Source organism: Pogona vitticeps, chromosome 4, assembly GCF_051106095.1.
Source record: "Pogona vitticeps strain Pit_001003342236 chromosome 4, PviZW2.1, whole genome shotgun sequence".
Lineage (NCBI taxonomy): Eukaryota > Metazoa > Chordata > Lepidosauria > Squamata > Agamidae > Pogona > Pogona vitticeps.
In genome coordinates this window covers 52,344,317-52,371,077 of record NC_135786.1, presented here as the reverse complement: position 1 = coordinate 52,371,077, position 26,761 = coordinate 52,344,317, and the positions used below count along the sequence as shown (strand labels likewise).

Genomic DNA, 26,761 nt, shown 5'->3' with positions numbered 1-26,761 from the left:
GTAAAATAATTTCCTCATAAAGCTTTGACTTTATTTGAATGTAGTGATTTAAGCTGCATTAAGTGCACTTGGCTGAATCCATTTTCTAAATTACCTGAATTTCAAATGTTTTCATTTGTTGGGCAAAAAAATAATAATCAGATATTTATATAGTACATAAAATTAACATGGCATACTTCTGTTGAAAGTTTTCCTTACTAATTACATCACATAAGCATTTTAAATTGGATTTCTGTCAGTTTAGGATACAAAAAAGTTCTGAAAATAGTTCTAGTAAACATTTACCCCCAAATTTCCTGCCACTGTGTTGTATCACTGTGTTGAGCACCGCCCCCTAGAGTCGGACACGACTGTACTAAATGTCAAGGGGAGCCTTTACCTTTTCTTAAATTAGCTTAGTTACCTTAAATGCAAAGGCCTTTGCCCCAGCCCTTCTTTTTATTTAAGGGTAGGCACATTTTCTCCTAATAACCCATCCCAGCCTGAGAAATGTACTTGGCTTGCAGTTGGCACTTCCTCTCTTGTTAAGAGTGAACAGGTTGAATGAGGTGTTTGCTATGAGCAGAAGTACAGTTTTGCATGCCATTGCAAGCATCGCAAATTTAGACTAAACAGTTTTGTGCAACATGTCTTGCGACATTCAAATAGTTTGCTGACTAGAAGCATAATTCATAGTAAACAGATCAGAAGTAGTGGTCAGCCACAAAGTAGTTATGTGAATCATCTGTGTCCTCTACCAACATAGGTATTAATCCACTGATGTTCATATATAATTTTTGACCCACTTACAACTCAATGAGTTACGGTGACCCAGTCTGTGAAACTATGCTTGCTTTGTGTTCACAGCAGTGCAGGCCACAGCAACAATACCTTTACAAGGTTTATAAAATTATTTCTTTTTTCTGGCCAGACCTGCGTGGTTTGCAGTCTGTAGGCAATAGTTTTGCAAAAGGTACTTCCAAAAGAGGCCTTTAGTTTTCCATTGCACTGCTTCGTTCATGGAAGTTTATGGGAGAGGCCAGTAACAGTTCACTTTGTGGCCTTCCTGGGTTTTTCCAGTGTTTGCACTAAGCAGACCTTTTGTTTTTCCCAGTGTTTCTTCTGTCTTTATTTCTTACCGAAGAAAATCTAAGAAGAAAAGGTTGAGTAGGTGCCCAGTGCCTTTTAATTGTGAGTGGTAGGACCCTTATGTCTAGAAGCATGCAAAGGCATGAGGATGATATTATAGATATTATAGAACAATCATTGCCCACTGTATGCATGCTTTCGCTCTTGCTGTAGTCTTTGTTTTGAAATGAAATTTGCCAAAATTTGTAACAGGTCAAACTGCAATGGAGAAGACAAACCTAGAAGTGCAAGTAGCGTTGTTGCCCTACACAGGTGTACAGTTATTGCAATCACTTGCTGGAAAGATGTCTCATTCCTTACCTGTAAATTTTTTTAAGTATGTAAAGTTTTAAAACTAGCGGAATGGAGTGGGAATTTTAATTTTGGATGTGAATTAGATGTGAAAATTAGAGCAGCAGCTCTAATTTTTATCTGCTGACATCTTTTGTGCTTAGCATATATTGTTTCATCTGGTTTCAGTGAAAGCTTAAGGTTGGGCAGATCAGTTTATCTGTACTCTTAAAGACAAAACAACAACATTATCCTGGAGCACTTGAAGGATAAGCAAATTTATTGTGTCATAAGCTTCAATGGACTACAGCCCACTTCATGAGATGCTATAGAACACAAAGTTTATGCCATAATAAATGTGGTAGTTCTTATGATACCATATGACTGTTTGCTGCATGTGTTGGAAAAGATTGAGGGCCAAAGAAAATAAGATATCAGCTTTGCAATTAGATGGCAGTAAAACAAATGACTGTGAAGTAAAAGCAAGTTGATTGTGGTTATGGAAACCTCAGAGTAGGATAAACAAACATCCTTTGCTTCTTATGAAAGCTCTACTTCTAATTGTGAAGGTTGTGTATTCTATAGCTTGGACTCAACATGGCAGCTTGTCTGGAAACTCTAAAGACGGCTTGTAATGGTTTCAAAATTGAAGTGCCAAGGGAAAATCTCTCTTTTCCTCACTGAGTGGATCTAGACCCATTAATCCTCACAGCACTTGATCACAACTTGTAATTTCACTCTAACCTATCGAAGAAACAATGTAAGCAGCCAAATCCATACACAAATGATACCTTTCACTCCCATTTCAAACCACTTTATTCTTCACATATTTTATCTGATCTCTCCCTCTCTCCCTCCCTCTCTTTCTCTCTCTGTAGGTGCCAGTGTCTGTGGCCATGATGTCTCCTCAGATGATTACCCCCCAGCAGATGCAACAGATCCTTTCTCCTCCCCAACTCCAAGCTCTTCTTCAGCAGCAGCAAGCAATTATGCTGCAACAGGTAAAGTTGCCTGCTTTCATGGCAGATACCTCTTGGAGGAGTTGTAGGAATGACAGTTGTCCTGCATTTCTTACATGCAAGTGCAATGTGTTTCCTGTTTGTGCATTCTGAGGAAAGACGCTATTCTGATTTTATGCATTGTGAGTCTGCAGCTGAGATACTGCTTTGTCTGTGGTTGCTTAGTATATCTCGGTTGAGTCTAGATGTGTATCTTCAACAGCCAAGCCCAATGCTTTGTCATATAAAACTAGTCATCTTCTTTGTCCTTAGCCTTTGAATGGGATAGTACAGATTGTTTCAATTTTCTCCTTGTTGAAAGGCAGTAATTTCCTTTTTTTTCTTTTTCACTTGGAGAGCCTGGCTTAAGTTACCTACAGAGGAGCACTTTAAAGGCTACACAGTTATAGGGCAGTTCAACATGGAAAACCAAACAAAGGAGCACCCAATCCCTCAATCTATTTTCTTAGTGCCTTACAAGCACTCCTCTGTTGACAATCCAATTTAGGGGAATTTGGAAATTGTGTGTGTGTGTTTTTTTATTACTTTTCTAAGCTTTGGATTTGGATGCAAGTGTTTGGGTAAAAAAAAAAATAAGCTCAGCAGTTTGATTTGGCTCTTGCACCTCTCATAGTTGTATTTAGCAAAAAGAATACCCATTTTCTTTTTCCAATACAAACTAGTGAGAACTAGAGAGAATATAAAAAGATTCCCAAGAAAACATAACTGTTTAGACAAACACTTGCCTCAGGGAGGGGGAGCAAACATGAAAACCAACAGCATCCTCCACACCCTTCCTCTTGCTTTCAATACCTGTTTACCTCAAACATGCTGATAAGGATTCAAGGTTGGCCTCAGGGAAAGAACAAAGGGTAAACACTAACTAGGGTGGGTCTTTCCTTCTACGAGCCTCTTTGGAGCCAGATAGAGAAACACGTTTGACTGCAAATTAAACAGCCTCGGCAGGAATTGCTGGCATTCTCCAGGAGAAGAAAACCAAACATCACACCTCTCACCTCTTGACCCAATGTTCTCGGAGTCCCATATAGAGACCTGGTTTTGATTGGCTTTTGGGTAAACAGGGAGGCTTTCCAAACCTGTTCAGCAGACAGAAAAAGAAAAGTTTATGCTGTCAGCACTGTCGACTACAAGCTGATAAGGACTCTCCCAGAATCCCCAGGGGCATTCCTCAGGAGCCAGCTTTTTTCCCTAGAGTTGTGGAAACCTGTGCTGACTTCTTTAGATCTGGCCCCCTCCTGTGGAAAACAAATTAAAGTTGTAAATCACTTGTTTTGGAAAGTATGTGAAACAAGTGGCATTCCTTTGAAAAGTCTCCGAATAATGCAAGTCAGTTTATGTGAAGTACTGGCATTTAACTAGGGTTCATAAATCACATTGCCAAGTTTAAATGTTTTTTTTTGTGTTATATGTAACCCCATGCCTATTTTGCAGACAATGTAACTGAGGCAGGAAAAGGAAATGATTTATAATTTCACACAGGTCCTAAGCCCCCTTCATATATCCCAGTTAAAGGCATTTTTATTTTTAAGCTTCTCAGGAAAAGGAAGAGAAAAGGCAAATGGATTGATTGTTGCATAGTGGGGTTATTTTTTAATGAGCATTTAAGATAGCTTTAGTCAGTTTGCCACCATAATATTTTGGGCACAAATCTCTATGGCAAATGGGCACACGTTAAGAAGTTAGTGTAGGCATTTCTTGCTGTACATCAGGTTGCATGACTTGACAAGCAATGGTAAGTGCAAACTTTGTAAGTTGCAGCGGATCATCAGATTTATGCCAGCTCAGCAGTATTTTAGCTACTGTATTTCTATTTTATTTGAAAACCAGTTTTTCCAGTTTAAAAATGCTTGCTAAAAATGACAGCTAAAAGCAAGTATTATGAACCTGCACAATAAGCCAAAAATATGAAAAACCTAAATCAAACTCTGTTGTCCTGCATCCAGTCCAGATTACAACTTCCATGGTCTTCACACATAAACTGTCCCTTCCAAAGAGTGGTCCTGACCCGACCAGATAGGCGGGATATAAATAAAATAAAATAATAAATAAATGAATAAATAAAAGTTATAGAAGAAACATGTCATTTTGTCGCAAAGCAATTTCGTCGCTAAACGGAGCACTGGGTAAGCAAGGCAACACTGTATTTATCAAAAACAATTGGGATTGTTGACGGCTTTTCCATGGAGCGGCTGTACTCACTGGCTGTTTCCTGCTGCTGAATTTAATTTGTTGTCAGTTTCCTGTTGTACTGTAATTTGTTTATTTTCTTGTGTATATCTATGTTTCAGCTGATAAAAGATTTTTGGATTTTTAAATGTTAGCTGCCTTGTACATCTCTTTAGACTTAAAGGTGTAGTATAAGTGTTTTAATAAGAACAAGAAATAGCATTTTATCTTTCTTTGTATGTAATATGAATGTAAAGGGTATCTATGCTAACCTAAATGATTTTCTTAAAATAGCTTTATAAGGTAATCAGCTTGTATATTTTAATTAATTAATTAATTAATTAATTAATTAATTAATTAATTAATTAATTAATTAATTAATTAATTAATACCCTGCCTATCTGGTCATTACGACCACTCTAGGCAGCTAGAGTTTGTTATAGATAAACAAAGTGAAACACAGTCAGAATTTAAAATTAAAAGTGTGTGAGAGTTAACATTTGTGTTCTAAATGTTAACATAACAGTAAATAATGTTTGAAACATTGAGAAAACACTCATATTTTCTTTTAATACTAAGAGAAAAATGTATTTATTCTTCTGATGGGATGTGGTAGGCAAGACTTCACTGTATACTAAGCCCGTCATCTGTCGGTGTCTCAGACACAGATATATATAAGATGGAATCATATTCCATAAGTTATGGGCATGCAGCAAATCTTTGAGGGGAGAATCTTATTCTGCCAACCTCCAAAAATCCTGAGGCTCTCATAGGATGCCTTTCATCATGGGGAAGCTTTTAGGAATGGAGGGACTTTGGGGTGAGGTCTTTAATTTCAAAAAATTGCCACTACCAGACAGATTTAAAAAAAAAAAAGACCTTTGGGAAGAAGAATGAAAAATATTTTATTTCCAAAAAAAGTCACAGTACCTAATGATGTCACCAACCTTACACGGCATAATTTATGGCAACAGGATTTCAGCTATAGATTGCTATCCTCCTACTTCACACACTCCTTTCTCTGACCTACATAGTTTAATGATGTATAAGAGAAGTTTACAGTCAGGATGTTGTGTAAATCAAAATGCTGTTAGTGAGTCACATTTTTGGTATTTTTGTCACGTTTGCCACTCCTGAAGAAAAATAGTACATTTGGTTATTTGCTCACATTTCAAGAGTTTTTCAGGTCCTGTAATTGGGGGAAAATCTTTGCTTTTGTCTGCCTTTTTTCTCCTGTAAACCAAGGTGTCAAAATTGCTACAGTGTTCCATATCTCTGTCATCAGGAAGGTGACCGCCAGAACTACTGTTTTGCAAATGATGATTAAGGAGTTAAGCATAGCTAAAAGTGAGTGTTGCAGGGATAAGTGTAGTTGAAGCAATACACTTTGTAATATCCACAGAACTCAAGTGGGTTTCTGGGAATTTTCCTTCTTAAGATACCCTTAATACTACTGTGGTGTTATGTACAGTACATAGGAATTGTGACATTACTTACATGTATGACACAGCTCCTGTCTACAGTACTACAAAAATGTGAACAGCTAGACAGAGGATCTGAAGAATTCTCGAGTGCAAGTAAGATAGAGCTGAAATCTCTCACTTGTAGAGCAAGAGAGAGATGTTCTTGAAAGACTGGGTTTCTTGAATAAGTAAATCTCTCAGCTTTTTATTCCAACTATAAATGGGAGTATATAGCCCTGCTTCAGATAATGATTGGGAGGATGAATGAACTTTGGAGGCTCTTTACATTGAAGGACAGCAAAAATCAACATAACCTTTCTTTCAGAGATTCCTTGTGTGAGGCTATTCAGCTCTATCTTTTGTCTGTTTCTGAGGCTTGTTCTCTAATAGCTATAGAGCTCTACAGCATGCTTAGATATTTGCAAAATCCAGATAAGTTGTAGAAAGTTACTACTGTATTCTTACTATGCATTCTTTGGTCTCACTTCTTTCTCAGCTGCAGGAATACTATAAGAAGCAGCAGGAGCAACTTCATCTGCAACTGCTGACTCAGCAGCAAGCTGGAAAGCAGCAAGCCAAAGAGGTAGACTTGATTTTTCATTGTTGCATGAATATTGCCGCAAAAAAAATAAAGATTGTCCACCTGTTCATAGATCAGTCAACCAATCAGTTAAGACAATCAGTAAGAAATTATGCAGAATTATGTGTTCCTTATTCCAAAGTACAGACTACTGTCCTTCTTTGCTGTTCAAAATCCCAATCCAGGCTAGCCTTCCTTATTGTGATCTGTCAGAAATCTGTTGCCTTTTCAGGACAATTATCTCCAGTATTACATACATGATTTTCTCTTTAGGAACTGAAAATAATAGATATTTGCAGCATTACTGCTGTTAGAACTCCTGCTAGAGTAACCATCATAAGCTGAAGTGCTGTGAAAGTATTGTGTAGTAGCTTCTTTGCTGGTCTGAAAGCACAGGTTCCAGAACTATGATAATCTGTAAAATCTAGTAGGTTTTCTAGCTCAGCAATTTAAATATCTGGCTGTGGAGCCAGAGGTTGGGAGTTCAATTCCCCATTGTGCCTCCAGAGAGAAGAGGCCTTGAGCAAGCTGCACAGTCCCAGGTTGCCCCCAGAAGAAAGGAGTGGTAGACCACTTCTGAGTATTCTTTACCTGAAAAAAAAACTCTGAAAAGGGTCGCCATAAGTCAGAATTGAATTGATGGCATATGATGATTATTATTATTTCATCACAATAGCACAATGGGAAGAATTTATTCGTGTTGTTATATGCATGGAATAATAAGACTGTTTGGGTTCTAAACATACATGTCTCAAAGTAATCTCCCCCTGCCACAAAATCAATTTCTTTAACCCCAGATTTGCATAGTTGAATGCTAGTCAGACAGTTAAAATTTTATAAATAGAAATTATTTCAGCACGTTCCATAAAGGTTTTTGTAAGGGCAAGTTTAAAAATTCAGATTGTATTGTCAAACAATACTGTGTTGATAAAATCCATTTGCAGATCCTTTATAATATGAGGTATAGGTCTTTTCATTCACTATCTGTTGAGGCACCCCCAATGCCAAGCAACCATCTGAAATATTTACATCATTCCCTTCATGTCAACTTGTTATGAATTATTGTGGGTAACTTCTCTTTGACACTGCTTATATTAAAATGGGTGTTTATCAAGTTCTTCCGTTAGTGTTGAGTTGATAAAAGCTGTTCTCTTTGCTCCTTAACTCAGATTTTTGATCATTCCCTGTCACGTCATAGATGTGTGTTACTTTTAATTTCTTTGTTGTTAGTTTGTTTCATTGTCTACTGAAATAGCTCTGCAAAGCCATCACCCATGGTCAAAATTACTAGCAGCTCAGAATCTGTTTAATTTGAAGTTGATCAACATTATTAAATCCTAGTTGCATGTAATAGCCACCATGTGGTATATTGCAAATGGCCCAAAATAAAGGTTAATGTTTGTGGCCTCTATGCAGATCTGCACTAGGAACTGAGCACAGTGCTGAACTGATGCAAAATCCTCTCCTGTTCCTCTCAGTTTCTTCATTCAATCAGACCTTCTGTCACATTGAGATGGGGAGGCACACACTTCTCAGTGAATTAAACCTGGCTCTATCTCTTGGCTGTAATTTATAAAGAGGTCATCAAACTGACTCCTGCAAAATACTAACAGAGTAGCTAGTACTTAACTGCCCTTTTGCTTGGATTGTATTAAGGTTAGGCAACTATGGCTCTGCAGATGTTTTTGGCTGATAGCTCCTATCATTCCTAGCCAGTGGTGAGGGATTATGGGAGTTACAGCCCCAGAAGCATTTGGAGAACTACTGTTGCCTACCCCTTCAGAGAAGTAGCATTTTAGGCTATACAGCAGTGGTTTGAATGAGGGTTGGGCAAAATGCAGCCCCTCCCCGGCCACATACATCCCCTAGATGTCCAAATGTGACCTGCAAATCACAACCACCTTTTTTTGGTCAAAAACTCCCTTTGTGCCCTCTGGAGCAGATGGGCTAATTGTGCCATGCTACCCCCCTGGCATACTCCAAAAAATCTTTGTAATTACTATTTTTGGAATTGGGGAACATAGTGCAGTAGGGGGTCTTGAATCTCTTTATAATTTTCAAAAGTCATTATTGAATTGAACTATACTTCTGGAATGCTGACTTGCCTCTTCTTTCATTAGAAACTATTCTATATGATTGGTTGGGAGCTATTTAGGCATCAGAGAATGATAGAACTGTACTGGTGCTGGTACTGTTCTGAATCATGCTTATGTATGCATATATAATAGTACTTGTACATACTTTTATAGACATAGACTCTATATTTTATCAATCATTTTTTTGATAATTTATCCTAAATGAAAGGATTTTATTGTTTAGAAAATGAATAATAGTTGTTGTGGGTTTTTCATCCTCTTTGGCCGTGTTCTGAAGGTTGTTCTTCCTAACGTTTTGCCAGTCTCTGTGGCCAGCATCTTTAGAGGAAAGCCTTCGCGAATAAAATGAATAATAGTTAATGAATTCAAAAAAGCTTGTATTAAAGTCTTGTACCTAGCCTATCTTAGTGAAGTATTTGTGACTATGTTTGAGGTGGTTTTTGATTTCGATTTTGCTTAATAGGGTAAGTCCTTTTATTATTTAACACTTAAATAAATTACATCATTCAGTAATGTTTATAAATAACTAATTTTAGAAGCTAATTAGCCACTTTGATCACAATCCTCGCAGTTCTGGCAGTGCTTCTTGAGTGTAGAGCTCCTGAGCTTAATGACTGTTCTGAATGACAGTCTTAGGCCCCACTGAAGTTGACAATCTCTACTTTAAACCACAACAATTTACTATTTCACAGTTGTCTCAATAATTAAGAAATGAAGGATGTCTTCTGGCCTGGTCATTGAATGGTCACCTATGATTCACAGTTTGGCCAGACATAGAGAATCCATATTGAAGGTGTGGTCTCTCGAATAATTCTGCCATTAACTGCTAACAGCAGTGAGTATGACATACTGTATGGGGAGATCCATTGCGATCTTATAGGAAAAAGTAGCAATGTGGACAAGTTCGTCGTTGTGTTCTGATAGCAGTTTTGGAATTGGGGGCTTAATTACATTTAGAGAACATCCTTCAAGTTTCCCCCCTGAAAAACTGGCCACAGAAGGTGCAATTGGTTTTTAAAGATGTACACACGGAGAGGGAAAGAAAGGAAAGCTGAGCCCTCATGTTAACCTCGCCCCTTTTTACTGGGAATGCCTCCTTGAGCCTAATTTCTCCCATCAGAGGGAAAAACAAGTAAAGACACACTGTTATCATTTTCTATGGATTGAAGAAAGCATCCTGGGGAAATAGTGATTTTCAGAAGGAAAATGTTGGTGCTAAATAGATGTAAATGTCCTCGTGAAGTAGTGCAGGCTTTCTAAGAAAGATGTAGGCCACTAATGCTTCATTTTGTAGGAGGCGGTGGGGACACTTTATACAATTGAGGTGCCATTTATAGTGTACCGTATTACTGTATCATTAGAAATAACTTCTAGTCATATTAAGTCCTACTGAGATCAATGGCGTATTTAAGTATATTCTGCTACAATCAGCTTTTGAAAAACAACAACAAAGATGTACAGGTGATTCTTTGTGGTATCTCACAAGAAACTATATAAAAATACATACAACATGTATATATATATAACTCATGTATAAGTAAACACTTTAACATCATGCTGATTTCAGCAGGAGAGGTTGACCCATATGCTTAAATAAATAAACTGAGCTTAATGTGAAGCATTAAGGGACGTGGTGGCGCTGTGGGTTAAACCGCAGAAGCCTGTGCTGCAGGGTCAGAAGACCAAGCAGTCGTAAGATCAAATCCACGTGATGGAGTGAGCTCCCGTCGCTTGTCCCAGCTCCCGCCAACCTAGCGGTTCGAAAGCATGCAAATGTGAGTAGATAAATAGGGACCACCTCGGTGGGAAGGTAACAGCATTCCGTGTCTAAGTCGCACTGGCCATGTGACCACGGAAGATTGTCTTCGGACAAAACGCTGGCTCTATGGCTTGGAAACGGGGATGAGCACCGCCCCCTAGAGTCGAACACGACTGGACAAAAATTGTCAAGGGGAACCTTTACCTTTACCTTTAATGTGAAGCATATAGGTAAAGCTTTCCTGTTGAAATCAGCAAATTACAGTATGACAGTTACTGTATATATTTTTTTCTGACAGTTAGGGTATCAAAACATACACCTTAGCTGTCACAGAAAAAATACTGTATATAACATACTGTGTTCATGTATGTTATATATGTATATTTCCATGTTGCACCTATGGAAGATATTTCCTATGCATTTCCGTTGCCCAGTTGGCCTTTTCCCTCCTACTTTACAGTAACAAGTATGAAAAATATTGCCTTATCTTAGTCTATTCTGTACCTATCTGTTATGTGTGTTTGCCTATAATGAAAATAATAGTAGTTCTGAGTCATCATTTCACTTGTTCTCACAGCCTCAGATTTCCTAAAGAAATGATGCTGATTTCTTTCATCGGGAAACTGAGGCATCCAAATAATTTGCCCAAACTTAATTAGCAAGGCTGTTAGTAAAAAGAAGTCTATACTCAGTTCTTCAGAACTTGAAGCTAGCACCTGAACTTTGTGGTGCCTCTTCTATTTTTTTTTTTTAATAAACTGGTTTTGCAAAATGCTGGTTTTTGTTTTTTTAAAAATGATAGCAGGGATGAGTTAAAATCCCATCACTAGTAACTGCTTCATAGGCAAAAACTACACACGGCGCCTAAGTCAGTAACATTACCTTGCTGCTACTGGGTAGTTGGCATGCTAAGCCAGCCAACCCTATTCTTACAAATGTCCCTCCTTCTGCATTTCCAGAAAACTTGAGAGGAGAGCTTTTAGACAGTCTCTCATCTCTGGCAGTTGTCCCAGTGTACCAGCTGATATTGCTTGGCTAATCTGGGAGGGGGGCAGTGCATGAGGATTGGCCAGCAAGTAACCTAGGCGTCAGATTAATGAAGTGCTCCTGTCAGTCCAGAGTGTCACGCTGAAACTCCTCTTGATGTGCTCATAAATCAAAGTGACGGCGCCTGTTACCCCAGTAGCTGCACCCGCTCAGCTGCGTCTAATGTAAACAGAGCGCAGACAAAATGCATTAAGGAACTCAAACCCCATCACTAGGGAGAAGATCAGTGATCAAGGGAGTAGAGAGTTGGAGCAAAAAGAGGGAGGGTGAGATTTTGGGATTGCACCCTAACTGGTAACCAATATTTGTCTCCACCTCCAAGAGAAGGAAAGATTAGAGAGGCCCAGTGGGCGTCAGTGACTGGCAGAGTAAGGTTCAGTAATTACTTTCTTTGTGTTTAAGATTTTTATCTGTGGTCAGATAAGCTTCATACTTCATTGGTTCTATCAAAAGTACGTAGCAGATGACCTCCAAAAGTGAAATTGTCCAGAGAAGCCCTTAGACTCTGGCAGCAGCACTTCAAGGGAGGGTGAGAGGGAGCTCCTAGGCAACAGCAGAAATAAAATTTTATTATTTTAATTTTTGAGGATCAGGAAGGAGATATTTGAGTATTGTGACTTGTTGAAGGTAGTTTGGCAGATAAACTGAAATGCATCTACAGTAATGTGCTGTGCAGTTTTCTGCTTACAGTGCCCATGGATGGACTTGGTAAACTGTTATTCCGCATGGACTCAGTTTCAAACAATAGTTCTTCATTAATGATACAGTGTCTTATATTACAAGAAATATTTTGCCGCACATTCAGGATTTTGCTGGAAGGATTTATTTGAACTGTTTTTTCTATATTTCACTATAAGTCCACTTTGGTCCTTTCATTTTGCTGTAGTGAAGTGGTCTTCTACATTTACTGATACATTGCCTAACAAGAGTACAACGTGCCATTTGCTTGTATAATTTTCTGAAAGTGAGCTGAGTTAAAATTCAGCAAGAGTTATAGTGGTATGCCATCCTTTAAGGGGAAAAATAACCAGTCATCTCTTGTTAGTGTTCTACCAAGGGAAAAGTGATGATGGGAATTTAGAGTAAAATTTATGTTTAGTAGAGAGTAAATATTAAGGGTGTTTCCTGAGGAGGTTTTTATTGTGCAGTATTCTTGCTTTATTCATGGAATTTTGCAAAAATCCTCATTGTGTCTTATATTTTGCTGCTTATATTTTATTACTACTTCATCTTGTTTTTTATTCCTGCCACAAAAATATATTCAAGAGAAAATGACAGAACAGTTACATTATATGTTTTTGTTGATTGTGCTAGGAGACATTCAACCGGAAATACTCTAAAAATTGTAACATCCCCTTTTCATGAATTGAGCCATTTTTAAAAAAAAAATCAGGCAAGCAAATAAAAATCTTATGGACCGAAATACCATTCTATAATCCACTATCATTTTCACTCTTTATTCAATTTAACCTCAGTCCTAAAACCTGGCCCTAAACAGGCTAGGTCTTAGAACTATAACACAAGTGGTCAGGCTTATAGGAAGAACTAGTAATCTATCACTTCATAGTATCCTTGGTGTCTGAATTTGTTACACATGAAAAAGAGATGTTGCTTTATTGGTGTCAGAGATAAGGACTCAAATCAAATGAGAAATTTTCATGTGCAAACCCTTTTGAAATAAATGGAAGCTGTTAGCACAACTGCTATTCATTTCAGTAGAGCTTACATGTGTAAGAAAACTTTGTAGCAACCTTTGCTCTGCCATTTTTGGTGGTGTTGGGAAGAAGCTGTAGACTGTAAATATTTGTGGTTAAATATTATATGTATCAGGGATTCCTGTCTGACATCCACATGTGACTCCCATTTCACCCACCAAACTGCTTACTCTTCATGATTTAGTCCAGCAACCTCTTTGGAGTGAGGATATCATACTGCTGCATGGATCTCCCATGTAACTTCTAGCTCTCTGTACTTAAAATAAGAGGAATTTCTGTTTGTGCAAGTGGCTATTGTGCAATCTCACAGCTTCTCATTCAGTGGACTATTGCATAAATAGTAGAAGTGAAGGGGGTTGGGGCTTTATTAATTTTTAAGTGTGGATGCCTGTAAAATGGCTAAGTTGAAGAAGAAGAAGAAGAGCATGTCTGTGTATACTGTACTAATAAAATACGTGAATGGAGAGGCATGGTTGCATGTCAGTGAATGTATCTGTGAATGGTACATATTCATAAAACAGTACTTTCCAACCTTGGGTTTACAGATATTCTTAGATTATAACTTCCAGAAATCCTGGCCTGCACAGCTAGTGGTGAAGGCTTCTGGGACTTTTAGTCCGAGAACATCTGGGGATTCAAGGTTGTAAACCATTGTTATAAGAGGAAGAAAAAGGGACAGTGCTTACTAATGACCTAGAGTTAAGGTTCTGTCCCCTGTCTAGCTCCCTAATTTTGCTGGGTTTGGGACTGCCTCTTTTCCTTGGCCTGCTGGACAAGTATCTCTTCAAAATGGGTGAGGCCATGATGCACCTCCTGCCTCCAGGCTGAACGCTCAGATGTCAGGGTTTCCCATCTGTTGAGGTCCATTCCTAAAGTCTTCAGATCCCACTTGCAAATCTCCTTGTATCGCAGCTGTGGTCTCCCTCTGGGCCGATTTCTCTGCACTAATTCTCCATACAGGAGATCTTTTGGAATCTCACCATCAGCCATTCTCGCAACATGCCCAAGCCAACATAGATGTCGCTGTTTCAGTAATGTATACATGCTAAAAACTCCAGTTCATTCTAGGACTACTCTATTTGGAACTTTGTCCTGCCAGGTGATACTGAAAATGCAACGGAGATAACACATATGGAATGTGTTCAGCTTCCTCTCCTGCTGTGCACAAAGGGTCCAGGACTCACGGCAGTACAGGAGTGTGCTCAGGACACAGGCTCTATAGACCTGGAACTTGGTATATGCTGTCAGCTTCTTATTAAGCCATACTCTCTTAGAGAACATGGTATCTGCTTTGCCAGTGCGTTTATCCAGCTCGACATCTAGGGAGAGAGTGTCAGAGATCGTTGAGCCAAGGCACACAAAGTCAAGAACAACCTCCAATTCTTGTGTGGAGATGGTAATAGAGGGCGGTGAGTCCACGCTATGTCCCATGACTTGTGTTTTCTTCAGGCTGATTGTTAATCCAAAGTCTTGGCAGGCCTTGCTAAAGCGATTCATGAGTTGTTGGAGGTCATCAGCAGAGTGGGCTACAATGGCTGCATCATTTGCGAAGTCCTGCATGCATTTCAGCAGGACTTTGGTCTTCACTCTGAATCTAGAGGGATTAAAGAACATTCCATCTGATCTAGTCTGGAGATAAACACCTTCTGTTGCAGTTCCAAACACATGCTTCAGCATGACAGCAAAAAAGATCCCAAACAGGGTCAGCGCGAGGACACAGCCCTGTTTCACTCCACTTTGGATATCAAAGGGATCTGATGTTGAGCCATCAAAAACTACAGTGCCCTTCATTCCCTCATGAAACGACTTGATGATGTTAAGGAGTCTTGGGAAGTATTTTAAAAAGGCCATCCCTGTTAACCAAATCAAAGGCCTTTGTGAGATCTATGAAGGCCACAAAGAGTCGCTGTCGTTGTTCCCTACATTTCTCCTGCAACTGTCTGAAGGAGAATACCATGTCAGTGGTGGATCTGTTAGCTTGAAATCCACACTGTGATTCTGGATAGACTTTGTCTGTAAGCACCTGGAGTCTCTTCAGCACGACACGGGCAAGCAGCTTCCCTACAATGCTGAAGAGAGATGCCAGGGTAGTTATTGCAGTCACCCCTGTCTCCTTTGTTCTTATACAGTGTGCCGATGTTTGCATCCTTCATGTCCTGTAGTATTCCATCTTCTCTCCAGCAAAGACAAAAGATTTCATACAGCTTAGTCGTGATTATCTCTTTAAAAGCACTTCAGAATTTCAGCAGGGATGTTATCCTTCCCAGGTGCCTTGCTGGAGGTGAGGGAATCCAAGGCCGCTTTTATTTCTGCTAAAGTTGGTTGGCTGTCCAACTCTTCCAAGACAGGCAGGCACTCCATGTTATTTAATGGCTCTTCAGTTACTAAGTTGTCTCTGGAATATAGCTCAGAGTAGTGCTGCACCCAGCATTCCATCTGTTGTGCTCGGTCCTGGATGATCATGCCGAAGTAGCAGACTTCAAGGGAGCAGATTTCTTCTGTATTGGACTTAAAGCCTGCTTGATACCATCATACATTCCCTTGATGTTAATAGTGTCTGCTGCTGTCTGTATCTGAGAGCAGAGCTGAAGCCAATAATCGTTGGAACATCTCCTGGCAGCCTGGTGGACTTGGCTACGAGCAGTTCAAAGAGCCTGCAAGTTGTACTCACTAGGACAGGCTTTGTACGCTGCTAGAGCTCTCCTCTTATCCTCGATGGCTGGCAGTTGAACCAGTCTGCCGTCTTTTTGGTCTTTTTGCCAAATGTGGACAAGGCAGTGTTATAAACAGCGTTCTTGAAATGTTCCCATTGTTCAGGTGCATTTGCATCAGCCAGGCCTGGAAGGGTTTCCTCAAGCGCTTGGACAAATTCCTCCACTTTTCTTTGATCACGAGTCTTGCTGATATCAATACGTGGTCTTCCTTCCTTTTTCATGTGATACAATCTCTTTGCTTGCAGTTTTACTCTACTATACACCAGGGAGTGATCAGTATCGTAATCGGCACTCGGGTAGCTGCATGTGATCTTAATACTGGGAAGGCTAGAACGTCTAGTGAGGATCAAATTGAGCTGATGCCAATGCTTCGATCTTGGATGTCTCCAGGAAACTCTATGTTGAAGCTTCGTATTAAAGAACACATTGCTGACACAAAGACCATAACAGCAAAACTCCAGCAAGCGTTGGCCATGACGCTGTTCCAAGTCCTCCATACAGAGCACGTTACCATAGTCTCTTGAGACTGAAGGATGCCTAATCTAAAAGAGTTAAGTTTATTGAGAGTGACCAAGAGTAAGGTTCATGTGTGGTTATAGTTTGGAATGTATGTTTCCTGTGTGTGATTTGGAGGGAGCATCCCATTTAGGGAAAGACCTTTGGTGGAATAGCTCTGGTTATTGTAAGAAATAGTTGATCCGTAAGATGAATGGTCTGTTGTAGGAAGATCATGGATTCAGAGGAATGGTTTTGTGCCTTCTCTTCTTCTTTTGTAATCTAGAGCCCCCAGGAGCTACTACTCAAATTCAGCAACAAGTAACTAAGAAAAATTACTGAACATTGTTAAGTTATGAGATGAAACAACATGCCTTAGAAATTGTAATGACTTAATCCCTTCCCAATTTCCTTTTGTTTTATGGCTGAATTTGAGTGAATGGGCCAGTGTTCCACTCCTGATGTAACAGGCAGAAACCTGTGCTCTCAGAAAAGCCTTCTGGGGAGGGAGGAGACAAGGGAGAGGGCAAAGCAAACTTCAGGGAGTACAGTGCTGCTGCAGATGGGATGAATTCCCTCCCCTGCAAGCCACTCAGGAAGCATCTCTCACACCCATAAAATGCTTTAACGTGAATGACTAACCACTACTTGCTTTTCTGAGGGCAATGCAGCCTGTAGACAATTCTCTTCCCAGTTTTGATGCCCCTCAGCTGAGCCAGAATCCTTGGTGATTCATTAGTTAGGAATTCCTCCCAGATCCAAAATGAATGGACTTGTCTTGATGCAGTCATACTGTTGAATGATCTGTTCTGTTCTGCTCTGCAAAAGGCTGCTGAATGTGTGCATTAAAGATGGAGAAAATTAACATTTTTGGTTTTTAATCTGTCCCATGTTTTCCCGGTTCTTGTATCTTTGAGGCCTCTTCAGACTCAGCTGAGTATGGATCTTGGTCTGCTTTTTAAATGCTCTTGTCTATTGATTAGAAGGCACAGAGTGACTCTGGGGGAACAGATAATGTCAAAAGGATAATGGGGAGCAAGGGCCATAAATGTGTTTTTCAAAATGTTTTGTCAAGTATGATAACATGGTTTACAAAAGAAATAAATCGGTATTGTCACCTTTGCTGCCTGTTAAGTAGAGTTTGCAGTGTTGGCCTTGCTGTAACAATAGTTGGAATTAAAGAGTACCAGACTGCAGAGAGAAGAAGCTAACAGGAGAAGCTCACCTAGAGCTAAGGTGCAGGAAGCAAAAGTGACAGAGGCCCTCCTTGAAGTGTAAGGGTGAAACAACTAATAGCAGACAAGCAAAGGTGATGGGAGTAACAGATTTGGGATCCTCCTTCAATAATGGAATATTATCTTAGTGTTATAACCCCAGACCAAAGAAGCAAACAAAAGTGGCCCAAAGAAGAGAATGTGCTGTCCATGGGCAGAGTAGGGGAGGATATGAAGTAATTTATAGTAGCAAGTCTACTTTTATATTTATCCCTAAAATGATGTGGAAAACCTGATTAAAAGCCATTCATGAGAGAGTTACAAGGCAAAGGTGATTGATAGGTTACAGTAATAGAACTGTGCCTCTTTTCATTATTAAACAAATTCACAAAGGTTCAGATACTTCCTGACACTCCTATTGCACTGTGGTTGTTCATTCATATTTCTCTTTTGCCGTCTGCTTTGTTTTTCCTTCTTAAATAATTAACTAGTTCTTTAGATATGTATTTATCATGTCTAGGGGCTGCAAACTTGTACTATTAAATCAAGGGTAAGCTCCACAGATTCAGTGGGATTTCCCCTGAGTAGCTGTGCAAATGATTGCTCTCTTTTGAGACAAATATACAATACCAGTTGCACTTAAATTTAGGCTTTGGTGTGATTTCCACTTAACTAAACACTTCAGTGCAGAAATGTTAACAAGGATAAAGTAGATGTGTTAAACAGTGATGGTAGACAGCAATGGTAAAGTGAAGAGTTAGTTCTTTGAAGATATCAATGATAACATCTTTACTCTTTAATACCTTTTTATTTATTTTCTACCCTCCTTCTATTGTGTAACTCACAATGGTGTATATAGGATGCCAAGGTGATCTCTCATTTAGCCAGCAAAAGACCCAGATTGGCAAGTTATGTGCATCCTGCGTGCCTTCATCCATTTGAGTTAGTTACCCTTTGTCAGATTAGATTTCCCACAGTTCCAGGCCTGCATTAAACTAGTTAAATTAAGATACTGATTATCAGCAGTTTTCCAGAAACACTTCAGTATAATAAACATTTCTTCCTCAAGCAGATGTGAACAAATTATCTTCCAAATAAAACTTTAAATTATGACCCACAGAAAAATCATCATGTTAATTATTTTACTACCACTACCATTGCATCACTACTACCAACAAGAATTCAGAATTATCATCTGGTATGAAAACCATTTTTCTTGGAATATAACCACCTTTATTTGCCTATCTTCTTTTAAACTACCTTGATTTTTTTTTTAATGAAAGCATGGACAGGTTGGAACCCTTATTCCTTCTGTTGAAACTTATGGGCTAGCTGGTGTTGTGAGCCAAAGGATACATTACATATAGATGTTATGGGGGTGCTCTTGTGAATTTTTGTCTAAAAGCCAGTCAAGCTGAAGTACTTGGTTTTGAAGATTTTTTTATGCTGTTAATTTCTACATGACTGAAATTGATTACATCCACATTCCAGGGATGGGGACTCGACTCATGAGGTAAAGGTAAAGGTTCCCCTTGACGTTTAGTCCAGTCGTGTCTGACTCTAGGGCACAGTGCTCATCTCTGTCTCCGAGTCGTAGAGCCAACATTTGTCCATTGACAGTTTCCGTGATCATGTGGCTAGCGCGACTAGAGACGGAACACTGTTACCTTCCCACTGAGGTGCTACCTATTTATCTACTCACATTTACATGCTTTCGAACTGCTAGGTTGGCAGGAACTGAGACAAGCGACGGGAGCTCACTCCGTCGCGTGGATTCGATCTTAGGACTGCTGGTCTTCTGACCCTGCAGCACAGAGGCTTCTGCGATTTAACCCGCAGTGCCACCATGTCCCTGTGTCGAGTCATGAGACTCACTGTCAAATCAGACTTAAGTCACTCTGGTGACTCAACTCTGACTCGATTCACGCTTGTTTCTTTGTTATTCAGTGACTCAGATTGCAACTTGGAACCCACCTACCCCTCCCTTTTTTGTGGAGAAAAAAGTTTGGTTTTAATAGGGACTTGGACTTGGGACTCAGGATTTGGTACCAAAGACTCAGACTTTGTACTTGATACCAAAGACTCAGACTTGGGACTCGAACCCAAAGAGTTGCCAACATCCCTGCCACATTCTTTAGGTTAACTCTTTTTGTATTATATTTGTAATGAATGGACTCCCTTAATTTCCTTTGTGTAATTATGATAGGATTTTGTGGCAAATTCTGTAAATGTTTCTTTTCTTAAGCCTTGTATAAATCACCAGATCTGTAAATCTTCCCCCCCAAGGGGTGCAGTGCATGAACTGAATTCATATAATTAAATGCTCACTTCTGTCAATAGCATGAAATAGGCCTTTTTCAGAAATCCTTGAGATCACCAGGAGAACTCAGGTCCTGAGTATTCCAGTTTCAGGATTAAGCACTGCTCAGACAGTACTGATTTACCTTTACCATACTCGTGTATGCAAGTTACCTTTTGTCACTTGTAGCAACTTAATCCACATATGTTTAGGGTAGGTGGATGTGGCTGAGAAATTAAATTCTCTTTATGCGCAATTCAGATTCACATAGGCTTCGTAGAATTGCTCATCTGACAGAGAGACTCAGCATTTTCAGTGCTCTGCCAAGCAGCCTCGCTCTCTTCTCTTCCGCCACCCTCCCTTCGTTCTGCTGCTCAGATAGATCAAAGGCTTTCTGTCTTGGTTATATGCTGTGTGGCCACTGAGGACCAGAGATCAGGACTATGAGCTGTACTGGCTGCAAGCAAGGCTAAAGCTGGGATTGGGCTGCTTATGCAAGACCCTAGAGAATCCCGGAAGGCCTCTGCTCCAGGGTTGAAAATAATGCGTTCTGATTTTTTCCTTTTGTCTTCTAGCAGCCATTAGGGAATAAGCAGCTGGCATTCCAACAACAGCTACTGCAGATGCAGCAGCTGCAGCAGCAGCACCTGTTAAACCTCCAGCGACAAGGGCTGGTCAATTTACAGCCAGGACAAGGCACCGTTCCTCTGCAGACCCTTCCACAAGGTAATGCACATACGCTTCCTTGCTCTTTAAGTGCTGTAGGGCATAACCTACCCCTCCAGAGCAGCAATTAGCATAGCTAGTTGTTTGTCTGTTAATTTTAGAAGCTGGATGTTTTCAATGCATTTGGGGCCTAACATCTGGTGTGCTTTCAGTTGTGCTATAAAACATACATCAACAAAACATTATTAGACCAGAATGTAATGTATGTGATGCAGCCTCTGTTCAGGGAGCACCGTGGAGCTGTGTTGCTGATGTTAACAAGAGAAAGCCAGGGCCTAATATTTTGTTATTCGCCTTTAATGCAAAACACTGCAATTTCCTGCCACTAGAAGCTCCAGTGCAGTGCTGCTACCTTCATTTGAAAATAAGGATTTGTGCACAAAGTAGATTTTCCTTTATGCAGAGACCTTATGCCTCTCTCTTTCAGACAGGCAGTCTTTAAAGAAAACAACAGCACCTGGCCTTAAGATACTCAGCCTAGCTCATGCTGAAATATAGTCCCTTAAACATGTTGAGATCCACTTTATTGAATGGGTAGATCTGTGCTGTGTGCGTGGGGGAGGAGCTGAAACCAGAACTTAAGTATTGTTGATAGTGGTAGTCGTCCCCCCACGCCTTATCCAAGGATTCATTCTGTGTCAAAATACCTGAGAATTTTGGAGATGGAAAGGTTGTTGAAGGTCAGGTATTCCTCTAAAATGTTGATCTTCCATCCCTTTGATGATCAGAACTCGGCCCATGCCTATCCTTTGGGGAAGAAGTATTGCAAATGCAAATATGAAAGGAGCAATTTACTCTTAAGAGTTAATCATCTAAAGAGCAGTACAAGTGCTACTGTGCTATGAAATTTAATATTCCTATCTACGTAAAATGAATACCTCTTATATTCTTTAGCATGAAATTCATATTCTCCTGGCACTCACTAACTAATACTAGATAGTACATAGTACTAGGCATGCACAGAAAAATAAAACAGAAAATAAGCAACAGCTTTATAGTAATTAGCAAATCTCATTTTTCTTTTCTGCTTTTTCCCACTTATGGAGCACTGTTACCTCCTCTCTTAGGTTGAGGGACTGATAGTTAGCTAATATGTTTCATACTCTGATTGAGTTTGGCATAATTTTAACATAGAAGAGAATGAACTAACACACTCCTATATTCCAGAGTACAGTATTTATGGGAAAATAGAATATAATAATAGTGCTAGGCATTCAAGAACATTAGCCAAATACAGTATATCTTACTAACTTAGCAGGTTTTAGGTGGTTTTTTCTTTGTATGTATGTATGTTTTTGTTTTGCTGAAACAATGTTTTGCTATGTCAAGACAGATTCTTCAGATGATTTCAAATATAATGCTTTTTATATATGGAAATCTTACTTTATGTGTTACTTGTATGTTCCTGTATATCTAAGTCTTAATACATGAATTGACCTTTGGGTGTGAGAATTGTTCTAAACTTATAAATCTGGTTACCAACAGATTTCTAAAACGTACTGAAATTAGTGGTGAGTCAGATTCCTTGCTCCCTTCCTATGACATGGCCACATTGGAAGGTTTTGCTTTCAGTTTAAATCAATCATAGTGTAATATTTTATCTGAACCCTAAACTGTGGGTTCATAGTTGAAATCGGTTTTATCTCCAATAAACTGTAGTTAAGATACATCATAGTGTGTGGGTTTGGCTGAAATAAACTGGGGTTAATCTAAACCATAATTGAAAGCTTCAAGATTCTCCGTGTAGCTATATCAAAGGAGACATCTACACAAGTCTGACTCTCAATGTGGCTCATATTCCCCAAGATCAAACCATAACTTGTCAGAAGATGAAATTAATCCTCTCATTCACATACCTGCTGAGGCAAGTTCCAAATAGGCATTAGCCAAGTTGACATAGTTTAAGAAACAAAATGTCTTCAGTAAAGGAAAATTCCTGTTGCCTCATGTGGCTAATAATCTCATGAGTCAGGTGGCTTTTAGTTGGTAAGAACACAAGGACTTAAATTTGATAAATACTTTTGATCTCAAGTGGAAGTTAAAAGGATGTAAGTGAAACAAGTGGCATTCATTAAATGCCTATATTGTCTGACTCCTGCTGCCAGCAAGTGACACTGAATATTATCCATTATTTAGTGGTTAGGTGTGAATTCAGGGCATAAGCTCTCCTGCTGCCTGTGTGAAGCAACATGCTACTTTAACCTTGCAAAGGGGACAACCATCTGTACACAGAGGCACAGAGAGCACATCATCAACCCAGTTTCTTACTGCATGAACACATAGCAGCACGGTATGCTGCTTATTATGCCTTGCTGCTGAAGAAGGTGGTACTTTTCCCACCATTATCAGAAGAGGAGGAAGAGGTAGTGATGGGTAGCTTGCATTTCTCATGCAAGACAAGTCCTACTTCCATGATATATATATATTTTTAAAAGGGAGGAGACAGCAGGGATTAGTGGCACATTGATAGCAGCTTGTTCCCTTGCAAGCCTATGGTGGGTGGACAACTTTTGCAGCTAAGTAGATATATGATGACGGCAGTCCCATATAAAAACAAGGACAGGATGATATATGCTACCTTCCAAGACTCCAGTTTGGTTAAAATCCAGATGTTTCTTTAATCCCTTTCTGGTTCACAGTCATGGCACTGCAGGAAAAATGAGCTGGAAATTTACCTGCACCATGGACAATTTTACTGGCTACCCCTTCCATAGTGCCTTGATTCTAAGGAGAACTAGGCACTGAAAAAATAGCCAGCTCATAAAATAGCCAACTGCCACCGGCATCCCTTTGGGAGGGTGATCCAGCCAGCATTGACAGAGTTACTGCCCTAACTTGCTTCCACCAGAGATGAGAGCTTCACTCAGCTTCGTAGCAATGCTAATCCTGTGTGAAGGGCTCCTGTGCTAAATCTAGAATGATAGTTCTAGGGATAATTGTTGACTCTGTCTCTAAGCTTTGGTGCTGGTAGCCATGAAGTGTTCAGTGTTTCAGGTGAGAATGGATTTCAAAGATCTTATACTGTACATTACATTTGATACTAATAACATTGCTCAGTCTTGTACAGGATCTTGGATGGAGCGGGAAATTGCATTTTATATTGTTGATTAACCCACCATGTTCCAGAAACTCGGTGTATGTGGGCACCTGTTGCCTTCCGTGGCTTCAGACAATTTATCTGATTCCCCATCATTATATGGAGTGGATTAGAGGCTGATGGATGTTGTAGTTCAACAACATTGCAGGGTCCCTATGTTCTCCTACTAGGCAAACTGGGGGGGAAGAAAGACCAAACAACATTATTAGTGAAGTGCAAAACTGCATCGCTTTAGCTTAATTTGCCTTCTTTCTGAAAGGAGTATAACATTCATTGTCAGGGATGGGTAGAATGTGGAATAGCCTCTGCTGCTGAAAATTTTGTAAATAATGGTAAATGAAAGTGATAAAACAAGGTGTTGTTTATGTTCTTAGGTGAAAGTATATACTTGGGCTCCACTGAGATAACTTGTCTTACTTATTCAGTGATCCTTAATGTGTATTTTTACACTGTAATGTATAAACCAGTGATAATTACTGAGATTCTGATTGTACACCACAGAAGACTGAAGTAGCACTATTTCTGCACTGAAATATGTTAAACCCTGTGAGATGTTCAGCTGTCACAATTCTGATTACTTAAATAGTGCACATGGATAGTCAGGAGCAGAGCTGGCAGTAGGCTGAAGACTACAGTAATATGAATTAGCTCTTTTTATGACTAAATAAGAAACTTTGCCTTTCATGGATTCTGAAAATTTGTGATTTTTGCATCTTTTCTTTCCTCCCCCCATCTGCTTTCTACTTCTGTGCTCCCCAACATGTGAAGCTGTGTGTCCCTCAGACCTTCAGCAGCTGTGGAAAGAAGTTACTGCTACTCAGCCTGTAGAAGACAGTATCAAACAAGAGGGACTTGACCTCAGCACCTCCAATTCTACCTCATTTTCAGCTGCCAAGGTCTCTCCTCCAATTTCCCATCACCCTCTCCCCAATGGACAGAACGCCATGCTCGCACAAAGGAGGGACAGGTAGAAGCTGATGGGCATTTATTTGTAAAGGATGTCAAATTGTAATGGGTGGAGAATGTATCTCACAATAGACCCTGTGGTTTACTGAGTCAAATTCTACTGCTGTGTTTCTCAACCCTTTATAAACATATGCTTTGGTTGGACAAATATAAAAATCTCAAGCTCTCCATCAAACCCAAATCCCATAATAATTATTTTTCAAATGGAAAACATGTCATACAAGAACAAATTAATGTATTTGGAAATGTAGACAACATTTGGGAAGGGAAGTTGGTATTGGCAACAAGGAAGTGGGCGATTTGGTAAATGGAGGATTATCCATACATAGTGAACTCTACAAGGTCACTCAAGAAGTAAAAGTAAAGGAGAGATAATAGATACACTACTGCATCAGAGAAATATGCAGTTAAGCTGAGGCAAAGACAGTAATAGATGTAATTACTTTTTCCTTACTGGACTCGCCCATTGACTGAGAATCATTGCTGAACACTGATGATTGAAGGAGCCCTAGAGTCTAGTCCTGTCCACTGCATTTAAATGTTTGGAGCACTTTTCACATTCTGGATATGGAATCATATGATTGGACCTGCTTTCAGTGACATGTAGAGCTGTTGAAACCATAATAGGAGGGATTTTCAGTAAGGAAATCTAGCATGTCTCAATAGTTACAACCTGAGCTCATAAATGTAAGACGTGCAGCATGGTAGCTATTTAAAAAATGGAACTGTGTAGCTGAATGGATTCCCTTGTTCAATTGACACTTCTTTGTTGGGTTATCTGCTGTTTTGGGGGGAAGGGGGTACTGGTGAAGATAAAATCTGAAATTTTCCATTGGGCCACCAATAGTTATTCGTGTTCATTAATATCAGGAAGATAATATAGATGTTGGGCTATTGGGAGTGTCCAGTCAGCAGCTTCCCAGCCCTGTTTGGACACTCCAGCAAACAACTAAGTATATAAAAGATCCTGCTGAAGGCTGAGACTTTCCCCTGGGACAGTCCCATGTTAGTAAAAAAAATGTGGCTGCGGTAAGCACACAGTATGTATGTCTGCTGACAAGAGCCAGCAAGAAGCAGCATGTAGATTTATGTTGTAGAAATAGGAAGTTCTGCATGAATGCCTCCAATCTAGGCAGTTGCAGCCACCTGGCAGCACTGTTAAGGCAGATATGCACAGGAACTACTACTTCAATCTTCTATGTGATTTTTCTGCCCAACGGAAGTTTGGTGAAAGCTTATTGGGGACAAAAATTGGATTATAAGGTACAGGTGACTCATGAGTGTGCTTGTATTGTTTATCACTATAAAAGCATTGTTTAATTCATCCGTTTAATATATCAGTACAGTATATTGTTTAATTACTTATTAAACATTAATAATTTCCAGATTACAGTGGTGCCCCGCATAGCAACATTAATCCGTTCTGGATTAATCGTCGCTATCCGGAAACATCGCTAAACGGAACTAAAAAACCCATAGGAACGCTTTAAACTTCATTTAATGCGTTCCTATGGGGCGAAAACTCACCGTTCAGTGAAGATCCTCCATAGCGCCGCCATTTTCGCCGCCTCGGTAAGCGAGAAAACCATGCGAAAATGCTTGCGGCGGCCATTTTGGGCACCCGGTGGCCATTTTGGAACAGCCGATCAGCTGTTCTAAAAATATCGCAATGCAAAGATCGGTAAGCAAAATGCTTACTGATCATCGCAATGCGATGTTTTCCCATTCAAAACATCGCAATGTGATTGCATTAGCGATCGCAAAAAATAGATCGCTGTGCGGATTTGTCGTTAAACGGTGCACTCGTTATGCGAGGCACCACTTTCTAGAACAGCATACATGTTGCTAATTGATTGCTGAATAGTGTTCATGCTTGCACAGTTGGGTAAAAATATACAGTGGTGCCTCACTTAACGATTTTAATTGGTTCCAAAAAATTCATCGCTATGGGAAAACATCACTAAACAAAACGCATTTTCCCATAGAGATGCATTGAAAACCGGATAA

At 39.7% G+C, this 26,761-nt stretch overlaps 1 protein-coding gene across 3 annotated transcripts in view; it reads left to right on the top strand.

The window, feature by feature from the left end:
- FOXP4 (forkhead box P4) overlaps positions 1–26,761 on the top strand; it is a 170,857-nt gene that overhangs the window by 101,413 nt on the left and 42,683 nt on the right. For 2 of the 3 annotated variants that reach the window (XM_020796423.3, XM_020796408.3), the window contains exons 4-7: positions 2,277–2,399; positions 6,543–6,629; positions 20,541–20,691; positions 24,557–24,755. In XM_020796423.3, the coding sequence (XP_020652082.3) occupies positions 2,277–2,399; positions 6,543–6,629; positions 20,541–20,691; positions 24,557–24,755 (560 nt within the window). The remainder of the gene's footprint in view (positions 1–2,276; positions 2,400–6,542; positions 6,630–20,540; positions 20,692–24,556; positions 24,756–26,761) is intronic. The other variant, XM_020796432.3, reaches the window with a different exon arrangement.